The following is a 17,079-nucleotide window of genomic DNA, read 5'->3' as shown; positions in this document are numbered from 1 at the left end:
AAAGGAAGAGAAATTTTAATTATTTTGGACTAGATAAACCCCCCGATTATCTATTTCGAAGAAAAGTCCATGAAATTCCGTTATCCAATCGAGAAGGGGACGATGTTGACAACCTTATGAAGGTAGGTATAGGACCCTGTTCATATCTAAAAAGATGTTGAGACTGAGTAACATTTCATGAACGTGGGACGATCAAAGTCCCTCCCGAGAAATAACTCATCAAAGTCCTGCGACTAATTTTAGTAGGGGTAAATCTCATGATTGCTGCAGTTAGCGCAACAAGGAAATTTTCACCTAGTTAGATTCGATGGCCAAGGTCACCTGATAGCAACTAACAGTATTTTGTTGCATTTGACAAAGTGAAAAACTTGTTTGACAAAATAAATCTCATATATAGTACCTATTCGAGGTAATGACATAATTTACACGTTAAACGCTACGCATAGATTGACGAAACAGTAGTTCTACATAAAAGCTGAAACTCCAAGCCAAGCACCTGAAACCGCTTATTCAATGACCATTTTTGCCAATCTGAGAACGCTTTCCAGAGGCGGACAGTATGGGGATTCTAAGTTGAAGGAAGTCCTTCGAAGTTTAGGGAGCAGTATTCCGTTAATAGCTCTGATAGCAGCCTTTGAATCTGTGCAGTAGCTACCTATTGTTACTAAAGTTGTAAAGTTCAGCCTTGGCCACCAAACGATGCATGCATACATCAAAATGGGGTTTAATATCAATGTGAATATCCAGTGACCCGTTGTGGTGGAAGCCCCTAGGTGTTAATATAGTAGTCCTGCAACTCTAGAGTAACTTGCCAATAAGTAATACCTAACGGCGCCAGCCAGGAATGTGCATATCCTTTATAAGACAATCTACTAATTCTTTCAGTCCTTTTTGTCGCCCTCTATGGTTCTGAGTGTTACCCGATTATAAAAGGCAATGAACGGCATTTTGCGATAATGGAGACGAAAATGCTGCGTTGGACTAGGAGCATAACACAGCTTGATCACATCCGAAATGAGAAAATCCACCATTGATATGGAGTTCCCCCGATCATGGGAAAATTACGAGAGTATGTAATTCGCGCTCGCCAAGATTAGCCTTCACTTCCAAGTCCATGGTAAGCGACCAAAAAGCCAGCCGGAACAACGGTAGCTTGATACGGTAGATGGGGATTTAAAAGCCTCGCGATTGAATCCAGATCAGGTCTTTGATAGAACAAAATTGCGCAACTAAGCACAACAAGCGGACCCTGCTTGTGAACGGAGAGGAAGAGGAAAAATAATGGAAGTTAGACTGATCTTTTGGACGTTCTTTGCACCCGTGTAGCAGGGCTTCCCTGGCTAGAGAAGTAATTGGAAAATTAAGTTGGGCCAAGCAAGTGCGATATATATTCCGAATATACACAGCACCCATTCCGTCCATTACAAGGGCAGGAATGATAGAACGGCAAATTTGCGTCTGTGTAAATAGTTATATGTCATTTCGTTCACTGAAGCGACAAAACTTTGTAATCCAAAGTCCAGTATCTGAGTTGAAGGCAAAATTTGGCTGTTGGCTTGGGTTATAATTTTGGATTCTGTCTCAGAACTGCACTTCCTGTGTGTGCTTTTTGTTTTTGAACGTAGTTTATCCAAATGCTGGCTACGTTTTTCGATAAGGGAAGCGTCTCCATGATAATCGTTTACCCGACCTTATGATTTTCTTCAGAACTTTCTGACCTCCTTTCTACTGGTTCCAGTCAACAGCTGAATCAAACTTCAGAGTTCAGCTGAGCAGTGCCTTTGTCGTTCTCTTCTGTTTTGCTATAAACTAAATTTCGCCGTGCTATTTTACCCTTTTTTGGGATACTGAGGGGCGGGTCGAAAAGGCTACATACAGGAGGACCAACTTCAGCGTCAAAGAAGCACGGAATCTCATTATGTACCTTTCGGGTAGGGACGAGGCGGTTGGTAAGTAGTTTTGATGTGTCGATGTTGCCTAGATGGTTTTCTTGTGTGGGTTTTTTCATCTTATCTCAACTGGAAACGGATGCATCCGAAAGATTGATCTTGAATGCATCTAGATACGTATTTCCTCCTCATTTCTTAGGGGAACAAACATGGATCTATTGTCGATGATGCTGTGCGTGTTTGCTTTCACTAATCTTCCCATAGAGGAATTTTGAAGTATCACTCGCTCAGTCATTCCATTAAATCCATTATCATTAATTCGAAATAAATCTTTAAGGAAGCTTTGCCTTTGGTTCCCACTGGGATGTGCAAAGTCATAAATAGCTGTGCAGCCCTTATGCGCGGAATTTGCCTCAACTCCCGGCGCGGTCGAATGAGTACAAGATTTTCCCGTCTCCATAAAATGAAGAAATACAAAGTTAAGAGCAAATCTACGAAAAAGGTTGTGGGATCCGTTTCCTGGGACGCTGAAGGAATTATGGTGGAATATTTGAAAAGGGAACCACCATTACGGGTTCTTACTACGTAGGGCAAATAAAAAGACTGCAAAAGAGAACTCCCTTGTGTTTAAATAAAGTTGGTGACAAATCCCATCGCTTCTTCCACAAGAAAAAAGGTGTGAACGGCGTCGTTCACGATGGATACCTGCGATACTCCCATCCTTCTCTGGCCTTCTAACGTCTAATAGAGCACGGAGCGTTCTCTCAGATAATCTCTCAATATTCGCAAGAAATAGTTTAGCAGTTTTCTAATGTAGCTAACATATCAGTACATCTTACGGAATTGAAGGCATTTCTGACATCAACCGTTATGAGGTGCACTATTTGTCGAGGTCAGCGGCTGTGTGTCACGACTCGATGAACCGCAACCAAGACTTACATGACAGCATCTACTGTGGATTTCGCTGTTCTGAAACCGAAGTGTCTTGGGGATAACTCTCTGACAGCACGTATCGCTTCACCAAGTCTACTTCTAACGAACTTTTAGAGCACTTTTCCGGCTGTATCAAGCATACAAAGTGTCTGGTATGCAAATGGCAGCTCAAATTCGCCATTCTCTTTGCTATTCATCGCAAACCTCGCCACCTTCCAGCAGGAAGGAGAAATGTCCTCCTTCAGGCAATCGTTGAATACACCGAGCAGTAAGTCTGGCCGTTGTTAGAACCACCAATTTGTATACTTTTGCCAGGGTAGCATCGGGTCCTGGCGCCTTTTTGTTTGTAGAGAGTACTGCCTATTCCAATTCTCCGCGCTGGTGTCGAAAACCCTTACGTGATGGGCAGGAAATATTGCCTGTACAAGACGGTCCATCTGCTCGGCCTTAAGTGAGCCTCGATTTTTCGGGTTAACAGTTTATAACCGAGTCACCATGATTACCCATTCACCTCGTCGCCTAGATCCTGCCAGCATCGAGCTTTGCTTTTATTTATCGCATTGTGGACTCTCCTTTTGACTCATCTATATTCTGTCATTCGGGCGCATGCCTCCTCCCGGTCGTTTAAGCCTTGTGTAAGGCGGCGGAATTTAAGACAATTCTTCCGAAGTCCCCCAAAACATAGAATGTTTCCCATCCTTCGATGCCACTGTCCACGCACAAGGGAGTTATCGACAACCACTTCTAACGCGATGTATTGATTGCCGCTTGCCGAGAATTCTTCCAGAGCTCGCGATTCATCCAGCAATGATACCAGTGACTCCATCGCAAAAGCTATGTCGGGAATGCTTCCTTTGTAGCCTGAGTGCCAGAATGTTGCTACAGTTCCAGTGTTTGAAACGAGCCCTGTTCTCGTTGCAAATTCAAGAGTCCGTTTCCTTCTGGAGTTTGCGTGGTCCGCCTCATTGAAGGACCATGGCACTGAAGTCTCCTCCGACCAGGATCCGCCTCTCCGTGCCCAAGAGGGTGTTCTCCAGAGCATCAAGCTTGCGTTGATAATTCGGCATCGTCTCATTGTTGCAGAAACCCTGACAAACCTTAACTCTAAGAACCAAATGCAGACGAACCCATCCTTTCGCCTTGGGCAAGAACCCGGTTGCCGTCCCTAATCTAGATGGCAGCGGCACGCAATAAGTCGAGGTGCTGTGAACCTCGGTCCCTGTTCCGGCACTGTTCCTTGATGAACATTAAATCAGTTTTCATCTCCGCAGCGAAATGCGTTAGTGACTTATGAGCGGTTGCAATCCGGTGCATATTGATTTATGGGATGCAGATCATGTTAATCGCGTCCTATCAAGCGCATAATGATTCTTGCATAGAACAACAATCTCATTTCGTTTCAGGTATTTGCCTTATGACCTACCTGGCCGCATCTTCGGCATTCCGCCCTCCTGTCAGGTCCCCGGCAAAGTGGAGACATGTGCCAATAATCAAATCATCATGAAGCACTTGGTGGGGACGACTGAACCAACCAACCAATTCTGATCTTCCCGCTGTTAAGAAGTTTCCTCGCCTATTGCTCGGCAACTTCCATCATAGCTGGTTTTTGGCCTCGAGAATTGGCAGAGGTTATATAAATGCAGGGATTAGTTACCTTCAAACATTGGTGATTAATGGCCTCTTCTACTTCGATCTTTTCTATTAGGCAGACAAGATCTCGGATTCCCGCAGAGCACGTGGTTTCTAGCCTAGAAACCGAAATTTTCGCTCCCAATGGTCTTTTGACCGCTTACAGAACGTACTTTTTTTACTGTGTTCGGACCTAATTCAACGAGGATTCTACCACCCTTCGTTTTCCGACTGGAAGATCCTTCTATTCCACTGTCTTCGGGCTGGATCCTATAAAGGATCTCGCTGAGGACTTCCGCAAAGGCCTTACCTTGCGTCGGCTTAATGGACAAAACTTTCCTTCGTCTCCCTGCCTCTTCTTTTCGTGCGCCGCCATTCGTGTATGCTTTAAATTTAGGCAGAGGGTTTTCGCTGTGTTTCTACGCCTTCTTCTTTCTTACCCCTAAAATCTCCTTCAGATTTGCCTTTTTCCCTTTGCTTTTTTTCGAGTTCCCAATGCAACGGACTATCCGCGATCCGTTTTGCGCTTATGGTGCATTCAGTAGGGGCACGGTCGCTTCTGCTTTTTGCGCATCCTCTGTTCCTCTCTATGTTCGCCTGTAGAAGAAAATGTGGTCAAGGGGTTCCTCCAGCTCTAAAAGCCCATTTTTCACGTCTTTGTTGACGTTTTTCTGAAGGAACATTGTAGACCATATGCGCTTTGCAACTGCTACTCATTTTCTGATAAACGGTTCCTCTTCGGTTTTCGCAGGACAGTCGATTGTGTCTCCAACTAACCTTATATTTGAAGCCATCTGCCCAGCTTTAGCGGTCTCCTCTGTGCCTATTTCTGGGATAGCAGCACTCAATCGTACTGCAATTGCCATGACCGCCCCGAATGTCGCATCATTTTGCGAGTTTACTATATTTGGTTGTATGCATCATCCCTCCTTCCCTATGCTTTGCTGTAAGTGGCACATTTCTCCTTCTCATCCTTGTTTGTCTCCATTTGTTTTACCAGTGCGTTGTGAGTAGGTCGCAATAGTCAGGAACGATTGTATCCTCGGGGACAAAGTCCTTACACCCTGAGGTCCCTGAGGTCCGATCTATGCTTAGCTGATCCTGAAACTTAGGAACGGATCAAAGTTCGCTTGGAATAACGCGGTCTATACCGGTTCAATGCACACTACCCGACAAGCGTCCCGATGGGGCTAGCACCTCATACATGCCACCACCTTGGCTAAGCTAAGCTCACATCATTCCATTGACTTCAGTAAAGAATTATCAACTGCCCCGGGGACTGGTAGTGTGTCCTGGCTTGTATCAGTCATTAGCAGTTTGCTCCTCATTGAGAAACTTTCTCGAGGCTACTACCTAGGGCGCAGGTATAGTGTCAGCTAGGGGGTCAGAACTAACTTGCCTGGGAACCTCGGGGACGCCGCTCTTTGTATCGTAAGTGACCCGCTTAAAGACAGCTGATGACTCCTGAGGGGTCGGGGTTTGATTATCGCTTTACTTCAGGCTCTCTCCTTAACTACAGTAAAGTAGATAGTACTCGAGGGGGTACCAGAGGATGTATGTAAATTAGCCAATTAATACACGCATAGATAGATAAGGTTTTGGTGGTTTTATATTTTTTTTTAGGTCAAAGTGTTCCGCTCAAATGCATTCCAATTTTAAGTAGTGAACAATAGGCTTACTCTGATTGGCATCGCTCAGAACAAGCCCATATATCTTCCTCTTGACCTTTCGCTTTAATTGATTAAATATAAAAGGCATAAGCTCCTACCTAAATCAACTAATTAAATTCTGGCAACACAATAATAAATGGCACACTCAGTTCTAGGCAGAACCATTAAATATGCGCATAATTGATCAAATAATCCAAATCCAATGGTTCCCAGATTTACACTTTCTTAATGGCTGCCATGGTGACCAGAACTGACCACAACAAATCAAATCCCAGCGAGAGGTTTTACGTCAAAATATTGCAGTTTGTCGGTTTTCGTCCTGATTGAAGTAACATATGGAGGATATCCTTAATTTTCCTTAACAATTAGTAGTTTTCGCTTCTCGCTCAAGTGATTTAGGTGCCACAATGATCAGCAAGGGGCGATCAATGTTCACCCCCGAAAAGGACAATCGCATTCGTATCATGAATGATCGTATAAACTTTGTGGAGAAACATTTTGGGGAATTATGTTCGGCATTTGGTGCATATACAAGAAAGCTGGGAAGGTGAGTGGATATGAAGGTTATTGCGTTTTATTTTTGAGGTTGATTAATGTAAAAGTGCACTTTTTCAGGTACAGGGATAAGCACGATGAATTGGCTAAAGCATTTCAAATGTACTCTGAGGAGGAACCTTTCAATAAAGGAACCGCAGTGGCGCTGGACAGTCTTACAAAGGCTATAACCTTTCTAGCTGATTATATGGATATGGAGGTCCAACGACTTGAGAGCAAGGTAAGATTTTGGGATGTTAATTACGGAACTAATTTTGATCCTTGTATCCCTGATCTGGTTGGAATCGACGATTCCGTAGCCTATATTATGATGAAATTTATGAGCGATATCACGGGTGTCTGGTTGCTCAATAAGCTGCGGTCAGGCGGGTCATATAATCCATGTGGGTGAGGATGATCCACTCCGGAAAGTCTATAAAGGCAATATCTATGGTAGAAAAAGTAGACGCCGAAGATCCTGGCTTAGACGGAATGATAGCATAGACTAGTACGCCAGATAGCTATTAGGGATATCAAATTGGTAAACCTCAGCACAAAACCAGGGTTTCTTGAGTTCTTTTGAACGGCAGTCCTAGATCGGGCAACAGTGTTGGGGGTTTTCCTCGAAATGGGGTATAATAATGTTTCATTTGAATCATGGATGGTCACCCAGGGATACTTGGCAGGATAGAAATTGCTTAAATTATAGCATGAGTGGTCCAGACATAAAATTGCATTCCATTTCGTTAACAAACATTTCTATACAAATACATTTTCCCCTCTAGGTAATAAATCAACTGACTCCCTATGAGAACTATTGTCGCAGCACTCGGGAATCATTGAAATCAGCGATTCTTATACGTGATAAAGAGTTAGCACGAGAGAAACAGCTCATGGAAATTCGAAGTAAATTCACAGCCAACACCGTAAGTACTGAGATCTCCAGGTCTGGGAAGCCTATGTGGACCAATTTACAGATTTGCTTCAAATTTACAGTCAGCTGCTGACTCGGAACTGCTCAAAGTTAAAGTGGAAGTGAATCGAACAAATAAGGATGTGGAAAATGTTATGGAAAATTTCGAAAAGCGTAAATTGAAAGATATTAAAACGATACTTTTGGATTTTATTGCCATTGAAATGAAACAGCATACAAAAGCGTTGGAAATTCTTACGGCCACATATCAGGATGTTGATGATATTGATGAAAAAAAGGACTTTCAGGTATGTTTAATATTAAAATAGTCTGGTTGGTTCGGCAGTGGTATTCTTATTGAATATTGAACACTTCTGTTGCATTAATGACAAGAACGGTACTTTGCCTACCGACCGTGAAGCCGCAACGGATAGATGACAAAGCCTAATTAGGGCGATCAGACCCGACTCTACACGGGGACTCATCTGAAGTGGCAATTGGTCACGAAACTTTACCTTTACTGGTACCATGGGACCCGGGACAGCCCCTCAATTCACATGCTGCAATAGATTTTCTGTTATTTGTGCGTTCAGCTCGGTTGTTGCGGTTGGCCCCCTGGTGAGCGCTTCATGAGGGTTGTTGGTTATGTTCAAGCGAACAGAGACCTTCGGGCCGCGACATGGTGTTTCGTTTCGATACAGGAGCCGTACTCCTTAGTTCGATAGAGATTTAGGTAGGTCTTCATCCACCAATATGAATGCTGAGCGATGCGCTCGGTATAGATTGGTACCGCTGTAGCTTGTCGCAGCGGGGCTATGATTGTGGTCAATCCGTGTCTTAAGAAGACCATAGGATTAAGTCCCCGAGACAATTACCCACGTAAAACCATAGAGATAGTAACTGTCAGCGCAACTGAAGTCGAGGAAGCAATAAAACGAATGAAATCGGGGAAAGCCACAGGATTTGACGACATTGGATCTGAACTCTGGAAAGCGAAAAGTGGGATCCAACAACGTGGTTCAGTGAATTCTTTAATCGGGTTATTTAGGAAGGGAGAACACCATCCGACTGACAAGAAAGTACCACAGTTCCAGTATGGAAAAAGAAAGGTAATTCAGCAGTTCAGAATGGCCTGAGGAAGTTGGGAATAACCATTAAAAATCATCGAAGTTGATCGAATGAATTCAATTGAACATTTTTGCAAAAAGAAGAATTATGCTACAAGTTTTACCGGCTGGTCCCGAACAGAACGGGAGAAGAAGTTTATTTATCGATGAATTGGGTTTCAATCTTTATGTTCGTAGAAAGCAAGCTCGCTCTCGACGCGTTAATCCTGCTGTTCTAACCATAACAACACTTCGAAGAAGAAATATAACCCTCATAATAGCCATGAATAACCAAAAAATAGCCCATTTTAAAATCATTCGTCATCATCAACGGTGCAACAACTGGTATCCGATCGAGGCCTGTCTTAGAAAGGAACTCCAGACACCACGGTTTTGTGCCGAGGTTTGATATCTCTAAAGGCTGTCTGCCGTCCTGACCTACGCCATCGCCTCATCTCAGGCAGGATCTGCCTTGTCTTCTTTTTCTACCATAGATATTGCCCTTATATACTTTTCGGTTAGGATCATTCTCATCCATACGGATAAGGTGACCCGCCAAACCACAATTTTTAGTTTTCAATGTAAATATATATTTCCGGAGCAACTTACCCCCTTCATCAGTAAAAAGCTACTAAAAACAAATGCCATTATACGGTTATTTTATATTTATTGACTAATTAATTAAATTATTTTTAAAATTTTTTGAAACTATCAATCTAATTACCTGTTAATTACCGCGGCGAGTCTTATTAATTTTGAGGGGCAGTTACCTGAATTTGTGTTTAATAACAGCGTCGCGTCGGTTTGTATGACGCAAGACCTCAAGCTTTTCCTGTTGAATGCTATGGTCTTCTTCGACTATGTGCGCTGCCACTGATGATCTTGTGCACGACTTTTGTTTCCCAACACTACTTACCACTTCCTTGATGTGTTCATTAAATCTAGTCGTTATCATGCGTTCAGTCTGTCCTATGTATATCTTATTACAGTCCCTACACGTCATTCGGTAGATCTCGCTTTTTTCCTCCGCTTCCAAAGGATCCTTGACGTTTCCTAGTAAATTCCGTAAGGTGAACGATCGACTTGAACCTACGACTTCCAGTTGAAACTTTTTTCTCCAATTCCTGATGTTGTTAAATAGGTAGAAATACGGGATACTTATCCGTCAAGTGATTGCCTCTTTATGCTGCGAGAATAGTGTTATATAGGCATGCCTTTGTGTTGCTTGGTTTTCCTTACTATCAGCTTCTCAATAGTCTGAGGAGTATACCCATTCTTAATAGCGGTGCCAATAATATGCGGTCGTTCCTTATTGAATCCGTATTCCGAAAGAGGGTATGTGATCAGTCGGTGAATCATGCAATTATAGGCTACCATTTTTTGGGTAAATGTATGGTGTGAAGTTGTTGGTATTGTTTTCTCTCAGATCTAGGAAAGGTAGAGCCCCATCCTTTTCTACCTCTAAAGTAAACTCGGTTTTATGATGAATCTTGTTTATAGAGGAGATAACCATGTCGATATCGTCTCTTCTAACAATCGCAAATACGTCGTCTACATACCTAAACAACACTTGAGGGATTATTCGCCCATCCCTATGTAGGGAGCCAAAATTTCTTCGGAAGATTCTTCTCTCGAACGCGACCAAGAGTTCGCAATTTTTCTTGTTAAGAACCCAAGTTTCCGAGGAATACATGAGGACTGGCAAGATCATAGTCTTGTACAGTAAGAGCTTTGACCCTAGGGTGAGACGCTTCGAGCGGAACAGTCGTTGTAAGCTGAAATAGGCTCTGTTGGCTGCCAATAACCGTGCGCGAAGTTCATCATCATAGCTGTTATCGGTTGTAATTTTCGACCCTAGATAGAAGAAATTTACAACGGCCTCAAAGTTGTAGTCTCCTATCTTTATTGTTTTCGTTTGACCAGTACGAGTTGATGTTGTTGGTTTTTTGGCGCTGTCGTTGCCATCATTTACTTCGTCTTGCCTTCATTAACTACTTTCAGTAGTGATGTTGCGATTTCTTCTGAAACTTTAAAGAGGTTGCGGGGTCTATTAATGCCTTGTTCTGAAGGTCCACCAACAGTTCATAGTGACACAGGAAGTCTGCGTTTAAAATGATGGTGCTAATGTCCGCCAAAACGAATCGCCACGAAAACGTTCGGCGTAGTCCGAGACTTACGCCCACTTGCCTGTAACCATAAGTGCAGATGGGACAGCGAACCTAGTTTTTGTTGCATTAAAAGTGCATCCGGCGGTACATTTAGTCGCTTGTTCTCCGAATTTTATGGTTTACCCGGAAGTCGTCGAGGCCGATGAGGGCGCCGGCCTGCCACTACCCGAACACAATTTTCACGAAACGGACCTCGACCTTGACTGCGATCGAGATCTACCTACCGAACGCAAAGTAACTACCGTCGCCGTAAGCCTCAAGACTGCGTCCGTCAGTGTCGTTACCATTTCCGGACCGGACTCTTAGATGGACGGAGATTTATGCGCCTTCATCGAAAATTGAAACGAAAAAAGTTTATGCGAAGTACCTGCTTGTACCCGTCGCAGAGCGCCGAAGGTTTGCGCTATCGACGTAGTTTACGCCGTCGGCTCGTAGCATTTTGATGGGATTTTGTACCATGTGTCCGTATTCCCAGATTTTCCAACTCAATTAAATCGCACAAAGGCAAAATCACGACGGGGTCACCACTTTAGCTTAAATTTGTTCTAATGGCAATTAATAAACTGAGTTGAAGTCTTGAAAGACGTTACGAAAATCCACCCACGTTGCTTGCACTTTGGTAGAAAACTGTACTGATGTCCACAATCACACAGCGAAGCCGAGAAAAGCGCTAAACCATTGTGCAGGATTTTCTTATTTTTGGGAAAGCGACTACTCGCGCCGGCTGGCTGGATAAGAAGGACGCAAGTGAGCACGCCGGCCTCTTGCTAGGCCGTCAGTCGTGTCGGCAGAGGCGAATTCTATATGGTGTTAAGGGCTCGCGTCTCCGATATGTCACCACAATGTGCAGCACGAGATCTTGCGCCGCCTGCTCGATCTGGTTAAAGGTAGACTGTACATCTCGGGTTGTTCTTCCCATAATGTCAATGTCGTCTGGGCGTAAGGGGTTATCCGACCTAATGAGATAGCGGAGAATATCTTATAGATGGTACTTAGCAACGCCATACTTCTATAATTGCTGCACTGCATGATGTCCCCCTTTTTATGTACGCTACATATAATGCCTCGGCGCCAGTCATCAAGCATTGATTTGCTGTCCCATACTTTGAACATCAGTTGATGAACCACTTAGTGCAGTTGGTCGTCTCCATATTTAATCAATTCGGCTGTAATTCCATCGGCTCCTGGCGACTTATGGTTTTTAAGCCGATGAATTGCACGGACTGTTTCTTCCATGCATGGTGGTGGCAGCATTTGTCTGTGGTCTTCAGTTGGCTGGACCTCCAACTCGCTGGTGTTTTGGTTGTTGAGCAGTTCATCAAAATACTCAACCCATCGTTCCAATATACCCATTCTGCCGGAAATCAGATTTCCCTCTTTGTTTCGGCAGGATGAACATCGCGGTGTGTAAGGCTTCATCCTGCTGACTTATTGGTGAAACTTCCGTGCCTGGTGCGGTTGCTGCCTGTACTTTTCGAGTTCACATACCCGTTGGTTCTCCCAGGCTTCCTTTTCCGTCTGTGAAATCGCTTCTCCGCTCGACGGAGTTTGTGATAGGTCTCTGTTGACTGCGGTTATTGCGGTGTTACGGAGGGCTGTGTTGTGAATGGCTTCAGTATTCACTCTCACCTGATTGTCAGAAGAGATTGTAGGCGGTGTTGTAATTCGAGCCAACGAGGTAGTGGTCCGAGTCTATATTGGCCCTCCTATATATTCTAACATTCATCAATGCTAAGAGGTGGTGGCGTTCGATCAACACGTGGTCAATTTGGTTGAAAATAGTCCCGTCTGGAGAGGTCCACGTATGTTTGTGGACCCCTTTCTCTGGATAATCCGCAGTCCGTTATCATTGGTATCCCTATGTAAGCTATGGGAGCCGATGTATCGCCTGAATTCGGGCTAAGTTCCTATTTGACTGTTGATCTTCAAGTATGATTTTGATATCATACCTGGGACAGGCTTCGAGGGTTCGCTCTCCAACTTTGCGGTCTCCTCTGTAGGGGCGTGGACGTTCATGAGGTTTATATTTCTAAATTTACATTGGAAGCGCAGAGTGCATAGTCGTTCGCTTATATTTTTAAAGTCGATAACAGCAGGTTTCATTTTTTTGCTGACTAAGAAATCTACTCCTAGCACATGGTTTAGAGAAAATGCGCTGATCGTTATACTTTTGTCGCTGCCGGGTTCGTCGCAACAAAATCCATAATGTCCGAGGCTTCTTATGTGGCTTCGGGTTCGGGTTTTCCGTGTAAGGTTGTTTACTCAACCCCCAACCTGGAGGACCAGATGGTATAATTTGTCCCGGTTTTAGGCTCGGGAGACTCGCCTTCGTCCTTCTCCGTCTTCAGGTTTTATATTCCATCGTGGGTACCAATCCACGTTTCGCCGTGGGACCTATGCTGTCCTCTAACCCTTAAGCTCATTATTGCAGGAAATTGTAATGCGGTCCGTTTCAAAGAATTTTTGACGAAGCTACAAGAGAAAATGGAAAACACCAACGGTGCTGTGCTGATAATGTAAAATGCAGCTATTCACATAGCGTCAACAGTTAAGGAGAAAATGCATGAACTCGGGTTTAATGTCAAGTACCTCCCTCCATACTTCCCGTAATTAAGTTAAGCAGAGAAAGGGTTTTTTTTTAAATCAAGATATTTGTGAGGAAATGTCCGGATAGCTGAGTGGTTAGAGCACAAGGCTGTCGTACGGAAGGTCGCGGTTCAAATCTCGCTGGTGGCAGAGGGATTTGTATCGTGATTTGACGTCGGATACCAGTCGACTCAGCTGTGAATGAGTACCTGAGTCAAATCAGGGTAATAATCTCGGACGAGCGCAATGCTGACCACATTGTCTCCTACAGTCTACTGTAGTGTACCGTTACGGTCTTGAATGAAGTGCTCTAACACACTTCAAGGCCCTGATCCAATATGGATTGTTGTGCCAACGATTATTATTATTATTATTTGTGAGGAACGTTGTTTCCAATGTGGATGGAGAACATATCCTTTCCAATATTATTGAGGAAGGGCGAAAAACTTCTGAATTCGAAATGGAAATTTCTGATTTTGGAATGGTATTAAATTCAGAATCAGAAAAAAAATACTAGCGAAGGCGCAGGACCTACAATCTCAGAATGTGCACTAATTACAGACCGGTTAGTTGATCAAGGTTGAAATATGGAAACTCTTCCAACTTCTGCAACTAGCTCAAGGTCTTCCACTTTCGTAGGAATCATTCATGATAAAATCACTCAGTTTCTTTTAGCAAGAATTGAAAGTTTTAACAAAGTCCGTGCATTCCGTCAGGCAGTCGAGCATTCTGACAAATCAATTTTTCTTTTATTGTTTTACTCGTAAATATTTTGGAGTCTAATGCAAAATCAGCAAAGTTTGCTTGCTGCTGCTCTCAACTACTTCCGGTACCTTTTCGTGGCCACAATTGATTCGATTCTCTTTTATTTTAAGGAGTTCAAGCGTGCGCTGAAATCCAAATTGAACACATTTTCTAAAACGAGCCGAAGAGCGCGTTCGCAATCGTTGGAGAGCTTGGGAATACCAAGACCTTTACATTCGAAGAAGTTGGGCCTCTCAAGAAGTCATCGAAATCTAGCCCGGGCAGCTGCTGGCAAAGAGGTGGTTCGACACGACCTTTACTTCGTGCGATGTGATCAAATTAAATATTTTGTTTTCATATTTCAGAGCGTTGAATCAGAAAACTCGGAAGCCGACGACGATGATGATGATGATGACGACGACGAGGAGGAAAGGCTGCCGCCGCCCGATCAAGATTCCGCCTCTGAAACTTCCGAAGAGGAGGACTCTACTCTGGACGATGGGTGTCCCGGGCCACGTTCGAAACCAGGCAAACTTCTTGCATTTCAACGAGTAAAAGATCGTCAATAGTTTCGCTGAAATGTTTCTTGATACTCATCACTCCCAGGTTCCCACGTTCAAGACATTTTGCGAGGGCGTAGAGTATTCTGCACAGGAACGAAGGGACATGGATGCACTGAAGCCGCCACCGCACACCTCCCATGCCGTCCAGATCAATTCAGTGAATGGAATCCCGAAGCGACGATGAGCGCTGCTAGGACTTTGTTGTATGGTTTCTTTTCAAGTAAATAAAACACCCGAAATTCACGTACACAAGTTGTTTTTTTTTCCTTATTACTTTCTGCTTGCTGGTTACATGTTAGGTGAACAATTCAGTGCTTTTGAGATACAAACGTTGACAATAAAACAAACCGTGTGGAGTTATCGAACTCGCGGGTCCCGCTCCAGTGGCTGCAGGTGATAACGAGCGAGTTCAACATCTAATGAATATGCTTAGAAATAAAAACGACGTAAATGTTACAAATATTGTGTGTAATTGAGACGACGACATGTTTCCACTATGACTAAGGTTTCCTATGCTCCACACTCCGTACCGACTAAGTTATGCTAGATGAGGGTGCTGGGCGTCGTATGGCTGATATTGCTGTTGATTGTTCCGCCCCTCACAGCCTGTCACCGTCGAGGGGCAGCTGAGCTGGGTCTCACTTCTCCGGTCCCTCGACGCCCGCCTGAGTCATCAGATCCGCAATGCTCTTCTCGAGGTCGTCTATTCGGTTGCCCATGTCGTCGATTCGGGCGATAATTTGATCGGACATGGATTGGAATTTGTCCTGAACGTTCTGAAGGAGGTTCTGCACCTGGAACGGGGGAAAAGCGAATGAATGAGTCTGTCCCCGGACGGTGGTTTGGTCGAGACTCTGAGCTTACATATACCGTCAGTTCCTGCATGTTCTTTGGATCTGCGTTGCTGTTTAGTGAGTAGTTTTGATCTAAGTCGCTGTCGATGTCCGCCTTCAAGTCCGTCATTATGACGCTGAGTGGAATTTTCGCTACGAAACAAAGACTGAAAAACTGCGAAGGTAAACCACACCAACCAGGCACTGTAGACACAACAGAATGACCAGATGACAGTTGACAATTTGTGTTTTCCGCAAATGAAGGTGGATTCTGGTGTTTTAAAGTGGTGGGTTGTCATAGAGACGGAATTGTTTACGATATTTCAACAATGAGAAAAGAAGTTTTATCGATATTTATATGGCAATGGTGAGGGCAACGCAGGTGGTACGAAATGTTGGCAATTGGGTAATTTCCTAATGAATTTTAATTTATCGCTTCATGTTCTTTTGCATTTTTTTCATAGTTTGATTGTCGATGATTGAACACTATTCGCGCGGTATTTTTTAAGCATCGGATCGTATTGCATTGGTTGCAATCAAAGAAAAAAATCATTTGAAATATATTGGGTTGGGGAAAAAGAAATGTCGTATTTGTGATCGAAATTTGAGGCTTTATTTAACATACTTAGAATTATCCGGATCAAAGATGGCCTATGGAGTCGGCGCGGGGGTTTTCTCGAATACACACGGTGTATCCAAGTCGTATGGTTTCGCCAGTGTATTTCAGGCGGAAGTACTGGCGATATTGGAAGTTTGTCGATGGCTGGAGCATGATTCGGGCCCCTAGCGTAACATAGCCATTCTGACCGACAGCCAAGCGGCCATCAAGGCCTTGTACTCAACGACGACATCTTCCCGGCTGGTGGGGCAGTGCAGAGACGCGCTCAACCATCTGAGCGGCTCGCTCGAGGTCACTCTCCTCTGGGTTCCCGGGCATAAGAACATAGAGAGGAATGAGCGGGCTGACGGATTGGCCAGGCAAGGCTCTGCTCTTGGCAGCCCCTAGGCGAATTCAGTCGGTGTTCCGCTGGCGGCTGTCGGGGGCGGAGTCTACTGGCACTACCTAGCAGCCGTGGGCCTGAGATGGCGAAGGCTTACAAGCTGTGCCAAGTCAAGGAGAATTTGGCCCGCTTATTACATAGCCCAATCACGAGAGCTCCTGTGCCAGACGCGTGGACATGCATTCAAGATTACGGCGGTCTGCTCGGGTCACTGCCCCATAGGGGACCATGCCGCTAGGCTCGGCATACCCTACAACTCGCATTGTCGAAGCTGCGGAGAAGGAAGGGAAACCCTCATGCACTTTCTCTGCGATTGCCCAGCTCTGGCTAGAGTCAGGCTGCGGACAGTGGGTAAACCATTCTTTGGGGACCTCAGTGAGATTTCTAGCTGCAGGGTCGGAGAGCTGCTTTCCTTCGTGAATGCTACGGGCTGGCTCTGAAGATCCGAGCCGGCTGGACTCTGCTTCGCTGCTCCCATAACAACAGTCACGGTCTTAGGAGTTTGTGGCA

At 44.4% G+C, this 17,079-nt stretch overlaps 2 protein-coding genes across 2 annotated transcripts; one reads left to right on the top strand and one right to left on the bottom strand.

Annotated features, from left to right (window-relative positions):
• The first annotated feature begins 6,400 nt into the window (after positions 1 to 6,400).
• On the top strand, positions 6,401 to 14,982 carry LOC119646445 (protein FAM92A-A). Its single transcript, XM_038046896.1, has 7 exons — positions 6,401 to 6,668; positions 6,737 to 6,896; positions 7,441 to 7,581; positions 7,652 to 7,876; positions 14,304 to 14,471; positions 14,538 to 14,723; positions 14,779 to 14,982. Exons 1-7 carry the CDS (start codon positions 6,529 to 6,531, stop codon positions 14,917 to 14,919), a joined length of 1,161 nt encoding a protein of 386 aa, XP_037902824.1. The 5' UTR covers positions 6,401 to 6,528; the 3' UTR covers positions 14,920 to 14,982.
• On the bottom strand, positions 14,975 to 15,805 carry LOC119646446 (heat shock factor-binding protein 1). Its single transcript, XM_038046897.1, has 2 exons — positions 15,600 to 15,805; positions 14,975 to 15,529 (listed from the first exon to the last, which is right to left on the bottom strand). Exons 1-2 carry the CDS (start codon positions 15,696 to 15,698, stop codon positions 15,374 to 15,376), a joined length of 255 nt encoding a protein of 84 aa, XP_037902825.1. The 5' UTR covers positions 15,699 to 15,805; the 3' UTR covers positions 14,975 to 15,373.
• Positions 15,806 to 17,079: the final 1,274 nt, after the last annotated feature.

Source organism: Hermetia illucens, chromosome 1, assembly GCF_905115235.1.
Source record: "Hermetia illucens chromosome 1, iHerIll2.2.curated.20191125, whole genome shotgun sequence".
NCBI classification, from domain to species: Eukaryota; Metazoa; Arthropoda; class Insecta; order Diptera; family Stratiomyidae; genus Hermetia; species Hermetia illucens.
This window is presented reverse-complemented; position numbering and strand designations above follow the sequence as displayed.